The sequence below is a fragment of the Oreochromis niloticus genome, linkage group LG1, assembly GCF_001858045.2.
Source record: "Oreochromis niloticus isolate F11D_XX linkage group LG1, O_niloticus_UMD_NMBU, whole genome shotgun sequence".
NCBI classification, from domain to species: Eukaryota; Metazoa; Chordata; class Actinopteri; order Cichliformes; family Cichlidae; genus Oreochromis; species Oreochromis niloticus.
The window spans coordinates 56,452-71,700 of record NC_031965.2 but is presented as its reverse complement, the minus strand read 5'-3'; the positions used below and the strand labels follow the sequence as shown (position 1 = coordinate 71,700).

The 15,249-nt window shown below is 41.8% G+C and overlaps 1 protein-coding gene across 1 annotated transcript; it reads left to right on the top strand.

Moving 5' to 3' along the window:
* The first annotated feature begins 203 nt into the window (after nt 1–203).
* On the top strand, nt 204–12,043 carry cdhr5a (cadherin-related family member 5a). The gene is made up of 14 exons (XM_005457370.4): nt 204–369; nt 2,774–2,946; nt 3,186–3,245; nt 3,593–3,682; nt 3,769–3,855; nt 4,573–4,677; nt 4,756–4,941; nt 6,637–6,727; nt 7,836–7,933; nt 8,018–8,224; nt 9,093–9,206; nt 9,296–9,362; nt 9,809–9,969; nt 10,861–12,043. Exons 1-14 carry the CDS (start codon nt 279–281, stop codon nt 11,443–11,445), a joined length of 2,115 nt encoding a protein of 704 aa, XP_005457427.1. The 5' UTR covers nt 204–278; the 3' UTR covers nt 11,446–12,043.
* Nucleotides 12,044–15,249: the final 3,206 nt, after the last annotated feature.

Below are 15,249 nucleotides of genomic sequence, written 5' to 3'. Positions count from 1 at the left end.
GCTGGATTCCTCCCAGAATGCACCAGGGCCACCAGTACAGAATGACCAGTCCAGCTAAAAGAGATGCAAGTATTTTAGTGGGAGGCTGCGAGTCCTCTGCTGGCAGGCGCTTAATGCAATATGTGCCCGTAAGATGAAGTCACAAACATTGCGACTGTAGTCTACTCCCACTCTCGGAGCAGCACAAACGGGGCATTATGCTGACGAGTACCAGCTGGTACCACGGGGCTCCTCATCCTCCTCGGGACTTCATTTGTTGCTGCTGCTGAAATCAGGACATGGAACTGAAATCGAAGCGCAAACCTGTAGACGTTGTCCTTGGATGCTTCATCGCAGTCTGCCTTTATAACCTTTGTCTGGCTCAAAGACGTGAGTGGAGCTTTGTTTTCTGTGAAGGGCGGTGATGTGGGGCTGGATGAGGACCTGTGGACAGAATGTGTGTGGGGGCAGTTTTTCATCCTTGAAGAAGAGATCGTGACCCGTTTTGTGTCCTCTCAAACTCACACCTAAAAAAAGAAGTGCATATTTTCTTGTTGGGTTGATTTATTGAGAGGTCTGAAGGGGTCCGGCTAACTGTGTTTTTGTGCCTCATGTTGGTTTTGTAGTGAATGTTGAAAAAATCTCAAAACTAAAGAGAAGGAAGAGTCCAGGAATAATGTTTGATCAAACTGCCAGCCACACAAATCCTTAGGCCAGGTGATACGGTCACATCATAGGAGAACCTTAAGGTGGAAACCAACCAATGCCATGCTCTAGGCTGATTTCATTTGTTATATATATTTTGTACATGCTGTACAGTTCCTAATGTAACTAACCACTATTTTTGGTAATAACATTGTTTTGTTCACAGATCGTATTATCATAGTATGATGGAAACCATCACAGGACGTATTAATGTACCTGTGAAAATTTAGATCCCTTGGGTTAGTGTAAAACATTTTTTCTCAGTTTTTACATTGATTTAAGATTTTTAAACCAAAAAGCTTGGATGCTGTGTGAGTTATAGATAAATAAAAACAGAATGTAATTATTTACAAATCTCAGAGACCAATCCATTATTCACAGTAGAACAGAGAAAAGCAAATGTTTAAGATGAGAAACTGTACCGTTACAAAAAAAAGGTAAATTTGAATTTGATGACAGCAACACATAAAAAAACTGTGGGACAGGGCCATGTTTGCCTCCGTGCAGCATCTCCTACGCTGTTCCTTAAACATGTGAGAAAACGAGGAGCTGCTGAACTTTTGGGATGGAGGTTTTTAATTGGTGAAAGGTCTGAACTGCAGGCGGGCCACTTCAGACTCTTCTACTGCAATGCCATGCTATTATAACAGCTACAGTACGAGGTTTAGCGTTGTGTTGCTGAAACATGCGAGGCTTTGTCCCGTCATGATGAGAGCAGACAGCAGACAATGATCTCTGGAACTGTTACCGAGTAAACGAGCTAACATTTGGCACAGGACGTTTTCACAGTGCTCCAGCTTTTTCAGAAGTGGGGTTTTAATATTTCCGTATTTACTGTATTTAGAACTATGTTTGCATCTTAATACTTCTTAATGTTCAGAATCGTCATTACTAGAAGTATTTCCTGTAATTTAACCTCTTAACATCCACAAGCTCACCAGTGGCATCTATAGGTTTAGGATTAGGCTCATGTCTGCCCCTTTTTTGGGGGGAATTTTAACAAATATGGAACACCCAGATATAAAAGGTTTTCTCAGGAAAACTATCAGGTCTAAATGAATAACACAAGTAAGAAAACATGTTCTATATTTTCTGAAAATGTGCATATTTTAGCATGTGGCTTAAACAAAACACAATCCTAAGCCCCGGTGTGCAAGCCAGTCATTTTTTCTTTGTGTGTGTGTGTGTCTGTATTCTGCACACATGCATGCGTTTGAATAAGAGGGAAGGTGGAAAAGTGAAGCTGTGAGGACGAGTGGCAGCAAAGGTGCATGAGTTTAAATACTTGGGGTGAGCTATCCAGAGCAATGGGCAGTGCTCGAGGTGAAAAAGAGAGTGCAGCCCGGGTGGAGTGGGTGAAGAGGAGTGTCGGTATCATTTGTGACAGAAGGATAGTGAAAGGGAAGATTTAACAGACCTGTGATGCAAAGTTGGACACAGTGGCACTGACATAAAGACAGGAGGCGGAGCTGAGTTGAAGATGCTAAGATTTGCATTTGAAGTGACCGGGCTGGACAAGAGGAACAGCTCAGGTCCAGAAATCTGGAGACAAAGTTTAAGAAGCAAAGATGGTTTTCACATGTGCAGAGGAGGGATAGTGGATCTGACAAATGATGGTGAAGGCAAAGAGAAGAAGACCACAGGGAAGGTTTAAAGATGCAGTGAAGGAGGACAGAAGAGGATTTAAGACATGATGGAGGCAGATGAGCCGCTGTGGTGACAAAAGGAGCGACTGAACAAAGAGGAAGTGCTTGTATTCTACGAGTTGATGATCAATCTTTGACAATAAAATGCAAATAAACCGAAGTTCACCATCTCAGAAAACAATGGACGCTGGCAAAAGCTTAATTTACTTTAGAGTAAAGTCCATCAGGTGACTGTATCATATACACGTCTGTGTCTGTAATCTGCAGACTTTTCCATCTCTCGCTCCAATAAGCCCTTCCAATCACTCCACCACTCCCAAACTCTGTGTGACACATTAGCAGGGAGTGATGAAGCCACAGCGTAGCCTCCTGAGCTCTCTCTGTGTGTTGCTGCTCTAAAACCTCAATCACTGCACATGTTTCTGTATCCTCTGCTCTCCCAGTTTGCACGGTGCCCCCTGGCCCCATACCAGTGTCAGAAAACAACACGGCTGACGTCCAGGTGGCCAAAATCAGCTCCAACAGTGATGTGACTCTGACAGTGACGGTGAACCCTGAAGATTTATTCTACCTGAAAGGAAATGCCCTCATGGTAAAGAAAGGCCTGGACTATGAGGTGATGTATGGAACACAAATAATGTATATAAGAGATATGTAGTCAGTTTTTAGAATTGGATACTAGAATGTGGTATGCAGAAAGTTTATAAAGTGTTTTCAGGACTACCTAGGTCATATGAGCATGTACTGTAATGATATCATTATGAACATTTATTTGTATTCTTTTACAGCTAATAATATTTCAGAATATTCCTGCAGTAGGCGTGTCCCATGTATCTGCTTTTGTTTCTTTATTAGTCATTGCCCAGCGCGACTCTGATGGTGTGGATAAAGTGCAGCAGAGCTGGCTCTAGATCTGTGAGTAAGAGTCATCACATTAAAAACAGACAGAAGTCAGCAAATGAACTGAATGAATCTGAAAGTCAGGACACTGTGAATCTCCATCAGGTCACCTGTACACACCTAATGACAACATTATGTTGTTATGTGAGGTCCATGTCGGGGGTCTTCAGCCTGCAGCTCTTTCTGCCCCATCACCAGTGACCCCGTGTGACTTTGGCAAAAAACTAGATGATTATAAAAATGGAAATGAACAGGTTGAGGCTTGAGTGCTGTTGTGTCGTTGTGTTGTTAGGAGTAGTGCCTTAATGCGTTGTTGTGTTCTCGCTGTTTGACTGAAGCTGAGCTGCTTCTCTCTCCTCAAGGTGAACGAGTCCGTCGAGGTTTTGGTTGAAAACGTGAACGATAACCCCCCCAACTTTGCTCAGAACCACTACGTGCTGGATGTGAATGAGGTGGGCTGCACTGCTCTTTCATGCTTGCAGAACAACACGCGTTTGTGTTTCCTCTTTGACTCTTTGAACCATTTTATGTCCTGCAGCTCATTCCTGTCAACTCCAGTATTGGTCTGATAGAAGCCACAGATGTTGATTCACAGCCGCTGTATTATCGCTTGGAGACGGCAACAGTAAGACAAGACAAACTATGTCCAAATGACTATGATGAAGTTCTGACGCATTTAGACAAATGAACAGAATACATGGACCTGCTATTTGTTTACATCACACTTGGTCATTTATCCTCTCCTCCAGGCCCCAGATGAATCAACTTCTCTTGGACAAAATTATGCCTATGACTAGAGCTTTATTACTAACAACGGGAAGAAAAGTGTAAAGGTTCCCCCAATTACTAACCTCTGATGGACCTTTGAGCATGGCCTTGGTTCAGGCGTCAGGCCACAAAATCAAACTCAGATAAGATGATCTCTGTGTCAGTGGTTCAGTTTATAGCAATTTACAGAGCCAATAGGCTTGCAGGACATGGCAGTTAAACAGTTAAATTTCACCCACCTCCACCTCAGCTCCTCCTTTCATGCTCCATCTGACCTCATCAGCCTGTTCTTACTCGTGCCCAGTTTGTTCTGCACTGAGCTCTTGCTGCAGCTCTTCCTCTCTCACACTTTCCACATTTACACAGAAGAGGCAAGAAGGTGCAGAGCAGAGTCGAGCAGCCAAAAACAAGTTACTGCAGATAAAAATAAGTCTTCTTGGACTAAACTCTCTTTTTAGTTTTGAAATGTTTTCATCCCAATTTTAGTTTCTTTTTATCCCATATTGAGCAACAAGTAACGTTGTATCAAAAGGTTGTGGCACTTTATCTTTTGTGTCTCTGTCGGTTTCCTCAGGACAAGTATTTCCGCTTGGAAAACGTCAATACTCCAAAGATACTTGTGAAATCCATCCTGGACTACGATGTCGTACAAAAGATCTCGCTGGTCTTACACGTGCAGGTAAGTAATGACTTATGAAAACATCCAGCAAGGTTTTGCTTTTTCTGTAAGAAACAGTCTGAAGTCTGCTTTTTACAGGATACGTTCAACGGTTCAGCTTCCAACAAGCCCTTCTTCACCTCTGTGGCCACCATCACAGTGCGTGTGAAGGATGTGGACAACCGGCCTCCGTGGTTTCAGCCATGCACGAGGACAAACTTAGGAGCTGCTAAACTGTGTGTGAGCAGCGGCTACAGAGGCAAAGTCAACCTCACAGAGAAACAGGTGGGGTCTGATTCTGATGTTTACATCAGCAAAAAAAGAAATGTGCTTCATATGAGCAGGAAGTCGCTCACATGGCTGACATCCCTGGGCCTTATTTTAATTGTGCATGAGCCATCGTGCTATTCTAGCTCACATAGAAAAAAGCTTAAAACCTTATTATACAGGGGAAGTTGATATTTGATATGATGTCATTAAAACAATTATCATCTAAAAAACAGGTTTTCTGTATACAACATATTCTTTATTTAACCAAGTACAGTTTCACAAATATATGTGATAGGTTTGTAGCTTGAACCTATTCGCTGGAACGTTAAAGGCAATGTGATTACACAGCAAGCAAGACACGAAGTAGGCAAAGTCCTTTGGGTTACTCATGCATGAGGGAGGCCTGCCTGGAGCCAAGTGTCGTTCCACCTACTTGACCTCCATCAGACTCTCAGCCAGGTTCCCCATAGCACTCCTTTTATTGTGGTTACTTGAATATGCATAGGGTCATTAACATATGATGTATACATACACACAAAGAGTACCTTGCCTGTGGTTTTGTAAGTGCGTGTGTGTGTGTGTGTGTGTGTGTGTGTGTGTGTGTGTGTAAACTGCTGACCAAAAGGGTCATAAAGCAGGAACAACATCCTAGGTCATAAAGAGGGTAACCTCCCCACACCCAATCTATGGTTCACCCTAGATAACACAGTGAAGCCATACAAAGGGCAGGAAGTTTTACCACATCAAAAGAAGCAGATCTTCCAGATAGGATGTATCTGCAATAAAACACTATAGCCCCTCACCCAGAACCTCGAGAATCTGGGGAGGGGAGAACAAAAGAATTCCTTTCAACACACAGTTAAAGTACAAATGGTAAGAATAAAAATGACAAACATTTAACAATTCACTCTAACAATATGAAATGTATACCAGTCTGTGCTACTTTGGACAAAGAGTGTGTGCATCCAGGCAAACACTGTTACTTTAGCTGCTACACACATTAAAACCAAATAAACAGGAAAACGTGTCTTAAGTCTGTACACTGCACAGACATTTGAGGGTCACAATAACCTTCATGCTGATTTAAATACATTTGCTATCTGGGGAGTGAATAATGTAAACGATTAAACATGTTCAGAAATGTTTCCATCGAAGCTCTGAGGGTTCGTTCTGATGTTCATGACTGCAGCGGCAGCAGTCTGCACCACAGTCAGATGTTCCCAGTGACTGTTGTCAGAGCTGTGACACAGTTTCTATGAAATAAGAACTATCAGCTTCGAGCTGCTTTGTTTTACAGACCATGGCAGGTGTGCACTTCTGTGCTGGGCACCAAAACACCACAAAGGTGGGGAAACAGAATTTCGGGGTAATAAAATGATCATCAGAGCAGTGCTTGCGTGTGTTGGTGATCATAGTGATCCTAAGATACCAGCATCATGACATTTCAGCCTTTCAGGGAAACCTCAGCACTGGTTTATCTGTGAGGGAGGACACTTGCTCAGGTTCCACTGTAGGGCCAAACATTGCAGGCTAAAACCTTGAAATGAGATCCAATGACATGGGGACGATGCAGATTTTGGTGATTTTTGCATGTTGTGTTTGTCAGTATTTAGACAGTGATAGTAATATTAAAGGTAATGTTGTGAAAGCAGTCAGTGTGGAGGACACACGATAACAGCTAAATGAATACAGACTGATTTTCACCCACAGGAAGGCCCGTTGGTGCTGGAACCTGGCCCTGTGTTTGCCAAGGATGGAGACAAGAACAGGAGCGAGCAGATCAGCTACAGAATATTACGAGGTTGGATACAAAACCTTTGGAGGACCTGAGTTTTACACTCAACAGTTTCAGTTTGGTGTTCTTATTAAACGGATTATCACATATAGACAGACTGATACAGTCTTACACGCATCTCTGCAGCTTCTCTCCTCCTGCTACCCCCCCAAAAACCCATCTCCATTGAGACTGTGTCAGCTCCCAAACAGACAAAAAACAAACCAAAAACCAGCAATAAACAACTTAAACATAAAAAATCACAAAGAAAGAACAATACAGTATCCACATCTGAACCAAAGAGTAAAACAGTGAAATGTGGATTATTAAATATTAGGTCTCTCTCCTCCAAGTCTCTGTTAGTACATGACTTAATAATTGATCAACAAATCGATTTACTCTGCCTTACAGAAACCTGGTTGCAGCAGGATGAGTATGTTAGTTTAAATGAATCAACACCCCCGAGTCATTCTAACTACCAGAAACCTCGAAGCACAGGCCGAGGGGGCGGTGTGGCAGCAATTTTTCACACCAGCCTATTAATCAACCAAAGACCCAGACAGACTTTTAACTCATTTGAAAGCCTGATGCTTAACCTTGCCCACCCCAGCTGTACAACTCAGAAACCAGTCTTACTTGTTATCATCTGTTTGTATTATTGTAGGGTCTACCTTACAATATAAAGCGCCTTGAGGCAGCTGTTGTTGTGATTTGGCGCTGTATGAATAAAATTGAATTGAATTGAACTGATAGAAGTTTGAAGGCTCTGCTACTAAAAGTAGTTATCAAAATGCTTTTTATCCTTTCCATTTACTTTAAATTGTTCATTTTAATTATGTGATATAAGAAGCTCAGTTATTCACATGAAATAAAAATAGAAGGAAAAAATAAGTAAATTGTCTTTCCATTTAGAGGCTAGCAACAACCGAGTGATTGCACAGACTTTGCAATCACTGCTGCTTAGTTTGTTTTTGTACATGCTCTCATGGCACCATTCTGTTAATGAGGTCAAATTTCAGTAAGTCAGATTCAGGTCGTGGTTAAATAATAAAGTAAGCTTATTCTGCTGGTTTGTAAGGCAGCATAAAGAAAATGCTGTTATTTTTGTTTATGTGTTTTTTTCCTTTATCTGTAGGAAATGAAGGAAATATATTTCAGATTGATGAAGAAACGGGGAACATCACAATGACCAAAGCTGCTGATATTGTTGGTCCAATAACCCTCACTATCCTGGTAAAACAAATATTATATACATTTGTCAAATAATATAAAGAAAATACAGATTTTCAACAATTAAATATTTGGTTTTACTATCAGGCATCACAGGTGACCAACAGAGATCAGTTTGCGGTGACACAGGTTACCATTGATGTGATGAAGAAGAGCAGGAGTCCTCCTCGTTTTGAAAGGGAGAGATATGAAGGATTTATCTACAGCAACTCTGTGCCTGAGACTATGATCCTCCGAGACAGAAACACCAACCGACCCTTCAGGGTCCGAGCACGGGACGAAGACTTCGCCAGTGTGAGCGCTCTTTGAAATCAAAGCTAATTACTATGGTATACGTTATAAGCCTAACCCTGACGTTTGGCTGGTTCGACAGCTTCTAGCTACAATAAGCAAAACCACTAGTAACACCCTACTAAGTTAACTGAAAAGGTCAGCTATGGATGCTGCTGATTTACACATGGAAGGGTTGTAGAGACCGACCGACTGTCAGGTACACGTGCTACCAGGAAATCATTTGTTTTTTGCATTTTGCTGGTCCGGGCCATTCAGGTGGATGTTAACCCAAAGTGCCAGTAAATTCATCTCAAGCATAAATCTTGGGATGAGCTAATCTGGGCCCAGATTAGCTCATGCAACAGGACAACAAATCTACAACAGAATGGCTGAATGTAAAAGAATCGAGGTGTAGCAGTGCCACATTCCAGGCCGGACTTTTAGCTGATCGGAATTCAGCTGTGTGAAATTAAAGCCTCAGTGACCTGAAACAACAAGTAGAGAAAAGTGGGGCAAAATTCCTCCACAACAATGTCAGAGCCTGATAAAGTCATACAGAGAAGAATAACTTAAAGTTCTTGCTCTTATTTAACCCTGGCTGAAAGAATCGCTTACAGGAAGAACATACTAAATCTTTTTCTTGCATAGTAGATTATAAAGATTTAAATGTACAGGAGTACTAGAGTACCGTTAAAAATGTGCAGGTGTTTACTTTGCATGCCGGGGCTAATGATGATTAATCCCTGTACAGTTAAAAAGGTACGCAATCACACTTATGATTATTGTGTAAGTTGTTGTAGGTCGTCTGCTGGTTAGAAATCACTTAATGCAGCTTTAAATGCACAACCAATGATAAACTAACAAGATAAAATCTTTGTTTGTTTGTCAGGGTGTGAATCCAGATGTCAAATACGAGGTTCAGTACAGCAGCTACGTCAACGTGACCTCTGATGGTTTCGTGATACTGAAAAGAGTTGTGAAGACAGAGTCCTTCGCTCTTCAGGTGACTTTTTAAGACGTCATGGCACAATGAGAGCAAAGACTTCCTGGTTCTTGACACTTTGTAAGCTGTTAAACTTTCACTGTCTGCAGCTCCGAGCAGTGGATGTGACAACAGGGGAGTTTGGAACTGCAGCCCTCTCAGTTCAGGTCATACCTGGTGAGACTTCAAACTGGAAAAACTTTCACCTTATTTCTCCTGTTTCTAATTTCATGTCATATCAGTAAAAACAAAATCACTAAAAACATTACTAAATGGTTATAAAAAACAGGTTTTTATACTAATGATTTCAAATGAACCTAAAATATGATATATTATTACCTCTCAAGGAGGGAACTCAAAACTGCGTTTTTCAGTTTATTCTTCAAAATTAAAGGGTTTGCTGTTATTCTTTATTTGTAATACTGTAAAACAAAGTCAAATGTAAGCCAGAAATATTACGGCATACTGAGGCTGGGAGCCCATTTGATTCCTCCTGAACATTTCAGTGAAATTTAAAATGGGCACTGTGGTATTTGTTCATTTTCACTTAAAGGTAAGGAAATCGTAGCTTTAATAATAATCATTCCTTTAACCTTAAGTCTTTTGCTTTTCTTCCTGTGCAGATTTAGCCAGCCCATCTCCCTCAAACATCGGCTATCGTCCAGGTGACATGGCGCTTCTGGGCTTGATCATGGCAGCTCTGCTGATCCTTTGCCTGATTGTTATTGGCTTCTTAGTTTCCCACTTGTGGAAGGGAAATACGGGTGTGGACAAACTATGTGAGGTCAGTCGGTTTGGCAATGGAAATATTTTAAACCGGTGAAAAGATGATAAGTTTACACATCTTTAATCCTTCATCACTGCTTTCCATCTTGGACATCATGTAAACGAGTGTAACAGACAATATCAGGCTTTCAGTCATTCCGTTGTTTTTTTACACTTCTTTCTGATCTCACAGCACACATCATACAAATGATTTATTGTTTTCTAAAGTAAACAAAGTGTCAAAGTTAACATTTACAGTATACATATACTGTAAAAAATGTCCCTTAGCAAGAATCAACCTTGACAAAAAGCTTTGGCTATAATTTTCATCAGATATTTAGCTGTCAGGTGGAATCGTTGCTATAGTAGCTGATTTTTTTTTAAAAAAGTCCAAATATCTTTCAAAGGCTTGTGATACCAACAATGGGAATGCCATTCCAAATGCTGAATATTAGCTTTGTCCACTATCTCTGACACCAGTGACTGTTTTCCACAGTGATTGGTTGAAACGCACTACTGTGTAAGTTTGAACAGATGGTTTGAGGCTATGCTGAATAATGTGTGCTAGTCCACCTCAAATACACCAGTTCTACTGACGGCAAACTGGCCTCAATTTTAAAACTAAGCTTTAACTATTAACGTAAATAGTGGTTATTTTTGTACATGTGTAATATAATAACATGGAATTAATTATTGGAGACTAAATAAACTGCATTCCTGCTTGGCTCACTTATTCATAGATAAAGTGAAAGCCTTTGAAGCCTTTATTGCCTATATGATAAAGAATAAAAACACACCTCCATTGTTTAGGCTTCAGAGACAGACTGAAGGTGGTGCAATGGCAGCACCTCAGGCATTCCCATACTTCATTAACAGCTTTATTAATGAGGAACTTCTCTCCCGACTGTAGTGCTTGAGCCCATGTTTGCAGTCCGGCCAGCCCCGAAGTGGCCACAGAGACTCCCTGCAGTACACCAATGATGGCTTCCAGAATGAGTGGGAGCTGAGCCGTCGGGGAGCCAGACGCTGGAACAACGTTCTCCCCAGAAGGAGCACCTTCCCCCAGGCCCGGGGCCGCGTCATACCCCTAGAGAGGCGGAGCCACCACTGTTCCTCATGTGGCGTCTATACTAACCACATCCCTAAGGGGAGTCCCTCAGTGAGACCCTCCAGGAGGGGCAGAGAAGATGAGGATGAATATGGTACAAGGTCAATCCTGACCAAGCAGCGGAGGAAGGAGGGCCAGAAGACTGTGTGGTTCAAGGAGAGTGAAGATTCGTCAGACATTGAGGTGGAGATCATCCCAGACACTGTGGGTCGGGTGGAGGAGGAGACTGAGGAGGAGCTGGAGGGGGAGGTAGAGATGGAAGGTGTTGTCAGAGACCCGGCAGCCCCTTTAAGAGAGGCTGATGATGGGCAGGAGACCAGTGAGGAACAGCACCCAGAGAACGCTAGTTCAGAAAAACAGGAGGGAAGCCAGGAGCGGGAGCACTGACAGCAGAGGTCAGAGGTCAAACTGGAGTCTGAAAGGACTGAGCTGAGTGCTGTTTGCTTTCCTGCCACTTTTTGGATGCTAAAGCCTACAGTCAAGGCCTCAGCAGTGGACAATGGCACGTCTAACATCTGTGGACTACTGCCCAACCTCAAAGAACTGACTCAAGCATCCAAAAGTATTTCTCTTCTACTGTGAGTATACTACACTACAGTTCCAGTGGAAATAACTGGATACCAAACATACACTTGGAACCAGTGTGGGCCAAGTATTAAAGATGAGATAAGATCTTCCAATAACACTAACACATTTTTGGTTTATAATTGTGCCCATTAGACTATTACAGTCCCCATTACAGGAATTGTAGAGATCACAGTGCCAGCACTACCTCAAGTCCAGCGGGGCAAAAAACAGGAGCAGTCAACCTAGTCGAGGTTGAGATCCGATGCTTTACAGTCTGTGTGTAACAGTTTGCATGTAAATGTAGCAACACAATACCGAACAGGTGATCAAAGAGCAACGTTTTCCCCTTCTAAACATTGGAAAGGTTTTTAAGGAGACCTTTCCAACGTTTACCTGAGAAATTAATTTCTTTTTTAAAGACATCATCGTTAAAAAAACATCAGACCCTCTTTGGACTCATAGAAACCTCCTATATGGACCCGCCATCTAAATAATCTGTTCTGACTCTTTGAGTTTCTTGCCCCACTGAACTTTTCTGAAGGAACACCACCACGGGCCAAAAACCTCAGTTTTCAAACTGTTAACTAAGCTTATCACAGAAAAAGAGACATTTTTGTTTTCGAATTTATTTGTTGTAAAGTAAATCTTATACCTTTGGAAAGCCTGTTGATTTCCTAACAATGGTGCCATATTTGTTAGCAAACTGCTTCTGTGAGTCGTGCAGCAGATTTGAGTTTATTGGGTGCACTCAAGAAAAACTTGCCAAATCCTCTCTCCCAATGCCAAACAGCCTTTTCTATTATTGACTCTTGTTTTGAGCTTCTGCTATCCCAGGTGCTCAGTTGGTGGTGATCTGCAGCACCATGGACCCGGCTCCCAGGGTCAGTTAGTGTCTGATAAGCCACATTTGACAAGTCTGAATAAGACCCATGCCATAGGGCAGTGGTTCCCAGAGATTTTTTGCCAGGCCCCCCTTTGTTTTACAAGAAAAATGTTCACGCCCCCAAACACATCCTCCAAACACACACACCCATATTTTGCTCCATTGCGGTTTATTTCACACCTCAAACATTTAGTAAACAATTAAGCAAATACAAGTAAACGGCAATAAATTACAGGTAGTAATAAAATACACTACTAACTCTTTTACGCTGCGTCCACACCTACACGGGTATTTTGGAAAACACAGCTGTTTCTATGCGTTTGGGCCTTTCGTCAACACGTAAACGGCGTTGCGATTCACCGAAAACGGAGATTATTTAAAACTCCTTTTTTGCGTTTATGTGTGGACGAGGATTACAGAGTTCGTCACACAACGACAAAGCTATGTGCCTCTTTTCACGTCACGCTGTGCGCCACGTTATTGTTTACATGAGATGAATTGCAGAATGGCAGATAGAGACAAACTACTGTTACTGTTAATCTGACTATCTGCAGGTTTTACACGCTTACATATACACACGCAGTTACTGTCCCTCCATTTAGAAAGGCAGAGGCGTCACGGTGTAATTATTTTACGTGTAGTTGTTTTTTCCCTGTGTAATAATTTTCAACATTGCTGTCAATACATTTTTCAAAAAATGTCTCTCTGTGCAAAATGGGTTCAAAAACATAAACAGCTGTGGGATACTGTTTGTCCGTGATTTGAACCGGGGGAACAAATTACGGAAGGATCAGCCTGATATTATTTGTATCCCGCTGTAACTTTACTGCATAAAGAGCTAACATGTCCAAAATGTCAGGAGTAGTTATTACAAGAAGTGTTTGTGAACTAAAAATCAACATTGGATCCTGTTTGTCCGTGATTTGGAGAGCCCAGCGCTGCTCCCGACGCAGGGAAACTAATTTTGCAGGGGAGACCTACCTTGGCACTTGTGCAGGTGAAGCCAAAGGGAAGATATGCCGTGTCAACAGGCTCATTATGATGGGAATCCTTCTGTGTGTTGGAGAAACTGTGGACACCAACGAGCACATCACACCCATATTATGTGGGACTGTTCTTTGCTACGGACCTACTGGAAAGACATTCATGGTACATTACAAGGCATTTTTGACTGTACATTCCCTCTGGACATGAAGACGATCTTTTTTGGTTGTATACCGCAGAACTGGTCTAAAAATGATACATGTCTGTTAAGAGCGTTACTTGTTGCCAGTAAGAAAGGTATAACTAAGAAATGGTCCTTGCAAGATATACTGACTCTGTCACTATGGTGGGAAATTACGCTAGAGATTTATAGGATGGAGGAGCTAACAGCTTATGTCAATGACAGGGTGTGTTGGTTCCGCTCGTGTTGGGATAAGTGGGTCCTATATGCCAATACCCATAAGCCGAATCTTCTTTTCAAAGCTGGAAATTACCAACCTAGCTAACTAGTCACTCCCGACAGTTTTTTGTTTTTGTTGTTTTTTTCTTTCTTTTTTCGTTTTGTTTTGTTTTTCCCTTGTAAATGGTGTTGATTAATGCCTGTAATCACCTACGTGAAGTAATAGTTTAGAAATAAAGAATTATAAAAAAAAGGAAGATATGCTTCACCATATTTTCTAGTCTTTGGCTTGGAAGGAAGTTGGTTTGGAAACATATTTGGCGATGCTTCATCTCCTGCTTTGCGTTTGTGTGGGAGCCCCGTCAAAAACCTGTCCATTATGCCAGCAGTGTCCAAGCTTTCTTTTTTTTTTCTTTTCATACCGCGCCCCCCCTGCAATGGCTCTGCGCCCCCCCCCCTCCAAATTGAAGGCCAAGTTCCATATAACAGGGGATGTCAAAGACAAGCCGCAATGTGTGCATTCCAAAAAGACGACACCACAAGAAAACTGTTTCCTCACAAAGTCAGCACTTAGGAACTGGTCTTCTACAGAAACACAGAAATGCATCTCCTGTTGCATAAGTCTTTAATACCTGCTCTTCACCATCAGACCTATTTGAGCTGATGTTGGCAACAGTGAGTCCAGATTATTCCTACAACACTTAGGTCAAAGTGTGCATGGAGAATGCTATGCTGACTGCTTTTGGTGGAGGAGTTGTTATTTTGTGGGGCGGTATCATCCTCACTGGAAAGATGTCATCATTGGATACAGAGAGATATCCTGAAACAGCTGGCAATCCCATACCTCCACAGCCAAGTAGCTAACTCTATCCTCCAAGATCACAGAGAGACCGCCTCCAGAATTTGAGTGGATTTGTTGAGGATGTCCTGCCTGCAGTCCTGACTTCAACCCCACCGAACACTTGTGAGATCAACTTGTTTTTCATGGTGAAAAACAAGTTGATCTCTGTCTTGTCTTTTCACACTTCAGTCACCCAATTCAATAAACAACATCAAACATCAGTCAACAGCAGAATAATTTGTTTGGCATTGGAAGAGAAGATTTAGCAAGTTTTTCATGGGCACAACCCACATACTGAACTCTGCTGCTCAACCCACAAATGCACTTTCTGTACAAATGTGGCAACATTTAAGGGGAAATGAACAGGCGTTCAGGTGGTATAAGATTCACTTCAGGTTATAATGTCATTAGCTTTATGGTACAAACAACAAAAGCAAATCACAAAGTATTACTAATAAACCAGTTTCATTATTGTAAAGTGACTGGCTTCACTTTCTAATAGGCACCATTTATAAA

Excerpts from the sequence above, each read along its gene's own strand:
- cdhr5a (XM_005457370.4), top strand. The coding sequence starts at position 279 with ATGGAACTGAAATCGAAGCGCAAACCTGTAGACGTTGTCCTTGGATGC. Across the intron at positions 4,942-6,636 it reads TCAACCTCACAGAGAAACAG|GAAGGCCCGTTGGTGCTGGA; the intron begins GTGGGGTCTGAT and ends TTTCACCCACAG. Across the intron at positions 9,363-9,808 it reads CTCAGTTCAGGTCATACCTG|ATTTAGCCAGCCCATCTCCC; the intron begins GTGAGACTTCAA and ends CTTCCTGTGCAG.